The sequence below is a fragment of the Urtica dioica genome, chromosome 5 (genome assembly GCF_054948205.1).
Source record: "Urtica dioica subsp. dioica isolate 48M chromosome 5, U.dioica_male_clone48M_v1_H2, whole genome shotgun sequence".
Classification (NCBI taxonomy): Eukaryota; Viridiplantae; Streptophyta; class Magnoliopsida; order Rosales; family Urticaceae; genus Urtica; species Urtica dioica.
This window is the reverse complement of record NC_142760.1, coordinates 10697277-10703029: the sequence shown is the minus strand read 5'-3', so window position 1 is coordinate 10703029 and position 5753 is coordinate 10697277. Positions and strand designations below refer to the sequence as shown.

General features: G+C 35.8%; 1 protein-coding gene across 1 annotated transcript; it reads right to left on the bottom strand.

Annotated features, from left to right (window-relative positions):
• Positions 1–3816: 3816 nt before the first annotated feature.
• PRPL35 (Ribosomal protein L35) lies at positions 3817–5446 on the bottom strand. Its single transcript, XM_089615377.1, has 3 exons — positions 5089–5446; positions 4467–4583; positions 3817–4115 (listed from the first exon to the last, which is right to left on the bottom strand). Exons 1-3 carry the CDS (start codon positions 5347–5349, stop codon positions 4038–4040), a joined length of 456 nt encoding a protein of 151 aa, XP_089471503.1. The 5' UTR covers positions 5350–5446; the 3' UTR covers positions 3817–4037.
• Between the last annotated feature and the right edge of the window lie 307 nt (positions 5447–5753).

Sequence of the window (5753 nt, the reverse complement as noted above, 5' to 3'; positions counted from 1 at the left end):
CCTGACCACAAACCTAACACCTCAAGCCTTTGGACATGAGACGAGATTGAGGAGACGCGAGTTTAGGGTAGATCAACAGATACGCAGCTGCCTTACTGCCTTGTCTCGAGAGATTAGGCTGCAGTGTATCGATGGATGTCCCGAACATGGTACGTCTTGTCGGGGTAATTTGTGGCAAAGTTTTTTTCCCACATGGCATAGGTCATGGCCTAGGCTTTTACTAATGATAGTATTTTATATATCTTTAACCGCTATTTCCGAGCTCGAATCTAATACGTTCTCTAGTGATTTTGTGTGGTTTAATGTGTTGTTTAGTTGATTTCAGGTTTGAGAAAGTATTTGAATGTTAAAAAGGTTAGTGTAGCTTCACATGACGTTACAGAGCAATTTTGAGGTGATTCAAAGACCTTTCAAAAAAGTTAGAGTGGAACAAGAAATATGACGTCTTTTTCAGCATGATTTTGAGACTCTATATCAAACATTTTGGAATAATTATGTGCACTATTGAATAGAGCTTTCTCTTACTCTCCAACGGATATTTATTTGCAAGAATTGGACATTCGGAGCTAGGAGTAATGACTGTTTCAAAAAGGTGAGAGCTGAGAAAAAAGTTGTGCACCGCGCCATAAAAGAGGTGTGCCGAGCCGCAGTGTTTTTTGCGTCCCGAGCAGTTGGTGCAGAATGAGAGGAAATTAGATTGGCGCGCCGCGCCAGGTCTATGGCGTGCCGCGCAAGGCCGACAATTGCACATTAATTTCTGTTTTTTTTTCGTTTTTCCATCGTTAAATCAAATCTAATGGCCCATAAGGCTCCGAAAATACCACAAAATATATATATATTTGGCTCTTAGAAATAAGAAGGGAGGGTTTATTTTAGGTTTTTATTAGTTGTTTTGCTAGTTGGGAGAGAAGAGGCAACGAGAGGGAAAGACCACCGTTCGTCGTGATTGACAATCGCAAATTCAATGTTTTTTCCTTCTATCTCTATTCCTTTGAACTCCATTTATGTTTTATTATTTTAATTTAGTTTTCATGGTTTTGCTTTATTTATTTTCCTTTTCTGTTACTATCGTCGCCATGAACTAATTCCCGAGATGGTGATGTCGTAGCTTGCTTGAATATTTATTTATTAAATTATTTTTCATGCTCTTCTTCTCTATATCGCTTGAATTAATTTTGTGCTTAATACTTGTATGAGATTAGGATTGTTTAGTAACTCGAGAGATAATTAGATAATCGTGCATAAGAATTATTTCAACATAACACATTCCTAAGTTACAGATAGTTAGGCTGCTATGGAGTCGTGTGTAAACTCTTGTTTGTAATGCTTGTCGTATTTTTAGGGGTTGAGATCGAGAGATGAAAATCCGCCATTAACATAGGTTGTTAGACGCTCGAGAGTGATTTAGCGATAATTACATGAGTGTGATTAGTGAGGAGAGAGAATCGAAAGACCGTGCGTAGTTCTAGAATCCTGACCATAAGAGAGTTTAGCAAAGTCGTTGCCCTTGTCTTTTACGTATCCGTTCACTCATAATTTATTTTTGTGTTTTATTTATTTTATGCAATTTTAGTTAATAATTATCATTGTTTGTTTTGAGTTCAATTCATTGCTAGTTCGTTCAGTTTCCGTTAAGCAAAGTCCTCGTGGGAGCGACTACGTGGACTTGCGTACGAAAATATCGCAACAGTTATCCTGGCCTAAGTTGTTGATCCGAGACATGTCGCTTGGGCGACGAAGTATGCCACATGCCATGGTCTGAGAAAGGGTGAAGGGTCGTGGCCCTTGGCCAAGGGTCTATTTGAGACACCAAAATGAGTGCCATTATTTTTCCCATCATGGGTCAAACCTCTCTACAAATAACAAGCCTTTTCATAAGGTTAAAGGAATATTTTCTCACCTAAGAAACCTAGTTCTCACTTTCACGTGACACATTTCCTACAGTCATATACTCACTTGAGGGCTTCTCCACGCTACACTAAATATAGCGTTGATTCTTCTCCAATCACAATGCATATTCCATGGCATATATTGCATGTGATACAATATCACGCAATATTTGGTGGCACTATACCACACATCATATCTTTATTTTTTTTTAATTATTTTATTAATAGATTTGACTACAAATTATATATATATATATAATTATATATATAACCATATAAATTCTTATAAAAAAAACTTAAACTGACAAATTGACTCTAAAAACACATTAAAACAAAGTTCAATTAACACATCAAAAACTTAAACATGGATTAGAGGTTGTCCGCCAATATAATTATAATGCTGAGTAAAATCTTGATATTGATCTCCTTGAGGTTGTCCTCCATGTGTTGATCTCATTGAGCTTGATCTTATTGATATTAGAGGCACGATATTGATACCCATGATATTGTGAACCTTCTCCTTGTTCTTCATATTGGTTTGTCTATGCTTTTTTTCATAATTTTTTCTTTTTATCTTTCTATGAATGCATGAAATTTGGATATATTATCCATATCCGTGAATAAAATTTTATTCTCTTCTTTCAGTTGAACTAGCTAAATCTTAATTTTTCGAAGTTCATATTTTTTTTTGTCTCTGAACTTGAATTCTATCATAAGTAGATTCTTTAATTGTTTAGACAAGTTTCTCATTTTGCTCCATCATTTTTTTTTAAATTTTTCATCAATGTTTTTGTTTTCTTTTTGCTTTTTTCACACCCATATGTCTTCCAGATAAATTACAAGTGTTTTCTTGATCGTTCATGTTAAGATCTAATGAATTCATACCGAGGGTTGCCGTTGACTTGGTAGACACGTAAAATTATGACCTTTAGAAATGTATTTGACTTGTTATTAGCAAATTTTTTAATTCCTTTGAGGATGGGCCACACATGATCAAATTTGAAGCATCTCTTGTATTTGGCAGCCGCTACTAATAGCATCTTCATTTGATTAACTATTAAATATTGATAAGAGAAATTCAATGGTCTAGATCTATTTGTTCTTTTCTGATAATGTTAAGAGACAAGATGTGACAACACACTACAACGGTTAGATTGTGGTAAAAGAAAATCACTTGGTTTAGATCTCTTTGTTTTTTTATGATAATGTTAAGATACAAGATGTTACAACACAATGCAGCGGTTAGATTGTGGTCAAAGACAGTCAATGGTCTAGAGCTATTTGTCTTTTCTAATAGTGTTAAGAAATAAAAATGTATTTTTCTTCTAGAAATGATGGGTTTCATGTTTGAAAAATATCATCACCTTCTTCAACATATAATTTTAATCAAATTATTGAAAAACACACATAAATTGTGTGATTTCAACACACAATTTGGTGTATATGTTGGAGTTACCATTAGGAGTTGCCCTAAACCCTAAACTCTCCACCGAACATTGTCCACCGGATGCATTTGCAACTTACCTATCCACTTGATAAAATCTCATGCCAACCATAAAATGAGTAACATGGAATATGTCAGCCACCCCGTCACTTAATACAACGAAAGCATGTAATTTGTGTCTACGTAAATCGAAGTTGTTTATAGTAATGTGCATAATTTCAATAACTTTCATCAATAGTTCCATCGCTATCAGTATTTACATCGGTAAATGATCAATTCTTTGGTGAAATCCGTTGGTAATCTGTTTCTTTGCTGATCCATACTTACTTTCAGCAACGTATCAGTGTGTTAATCCTGTTAAACAGTAAAAACCGCTTGCCAACGTATCGGTGTGTTAATCCTGGTAAGCATTAAAAACTGCTTGCTTTGTTCTACTAATCCTCAAAACGTGAATTATTAAGATTGGGATAGGCTATCCAGCTGTGCTAACATGGAAAACAATTGAAATGAATGTTTATTAGGCGATTATCTTAAAAAATTTCGTGGTGAGGCAAGCCATACACATTGGGAAAATTAATAAAATTGAGAAGAGTCCTTGTAAAGTTGGTAGGAATTCTCAAGTTTAAAAAATTCAACGAAATCTTCAACTTAAGCTTGCGAAAAAAAGAAAGAGAAAAAAGAAAAAAAAAAAAAAAACCACCACTCTATGTCGCCTTTCTGTTCACTTTCATATACGGCAAGCAGCTGATAACATTGTCGTAGTCGCTTCGGGCCACTGGTGCCTGAAAAGGACAAAGCAATGGATGAAACAAAAACATTTCACGAGCATAGGACTATTTTTTCTGGTTTTCAATAATTTGGAAGTCATCATGTATTTCCGTTTACGCTGAAGCTTGGGTCATCATGTCAGAAATTGAAAAGCATTAACCAAGCTTCAAACAAGGAAATACATTATCGGTAGTTTTCAGGATATCGACTGAGCATACGAGTTCACTGAATAATTATCCCTAAAAAATGGCTGAAACTGTTCCAAATCAGTGCCTTTAATCCAATAAAGCCGATACAGCAATGGGATTGAAATGCAGGGAAAACAAAAACTGTCGGAAAATGTAAGGGTTGTAAGAAAGCTCTACCATTTTGGAAAGTCTCAACTTCCTCTTCTTGTTCTTCTTGTAAAGAAGATGTTGTTTTCCCGCTCCTCTCCGAACAATTTTTCCTCTACCAGTCACCCTGAACCGCTTCGCTGAAGCCTATAAAAGAAACAAACACATCATCATCGAATTTTTTCAATCGCAGAAACAGAATAAACTATCCACAGTTAATCAAACCAAGTAAAATAAGTCCCTGGAATCGGACCAAACCATACATTTTTCCACTTCTTCATTGACCACAGATACCATAAAGATAACATAAAAGTTCTCCCTGTATTCTTTTAAAGCCAAACGGAACAAAATTGGATTTATTCTTCTTATCACGTCAGTGATTATGAATTCTATGTAATTTCAATTTCGTCTTATAAAAAAAATAGGACTGCTTGAACATGTCAAGAACCAAACAGTCAATTACGAAGCCACCATTGGGTATTTTTTCCTTCATAACCCATAAGAAAACTTTCAACGCCTTTCCTACACTGACAACCTCAGGGTTTAATTCGAATTTCCAATTCCTTCTCATATATATCTCAGCAAAACTCAAAACGAAACCAAATTACGAGCCAGAGAAGCAGATAAACAACAAGAAGAAGAAGATAAAAACCTTGTGAGTCTTCATTTTGTATCCTTTATGCGCAACGATTGTAAGAGAGCGAGGAAAAGCAGAGCTCGGAGAAACAATCGCGCATGGCTTCCTCGGAAGAACCGAAGCGAAGCCGGAAACGGAATGCGAAGAACTGAGCGTTAACGAGCTCGCCTTGGTCAAGGGAGCGAGTCGGACTACGCCACGAGCGAGTTGTGTCGCCTGAGGACGAAATGGGGATATTGCGAGGCCAAACGACGCCGTTACGGTCGCTGAAGCCATTGATGTTGTCGTTCTCTCACTGAGAGTCGTAGTTGATATCGGAGACTGACTGAGAAGTATCTGGGTTATGTTTGAGGATAAAGTTATTTTTCTCAAGAAATAAAATAAAGTAAAGTAAGCCTTGAGGCCTCAATCGTTCCGTTAATTTACGGATGAGGACCGTCTGACGTCATAAGTCAATTATTAGATATGCAACAAATATATATATATATATATATATATATATAGAGAGAGAGAGAGAGAGAGAGAGAGAGAGAGAGAGAGAGAGAGAGAGAGAGAGAGAGAGAGAGAGAGATTCATTTTGTAGACCTCAAAAGTGGAGAAATATCAAGTTTAGATCTGATAGTTGTAAAATATCTAAAATTAGATTTTTTTACTCAAAATAAAAAAAAAATGTATTTTCA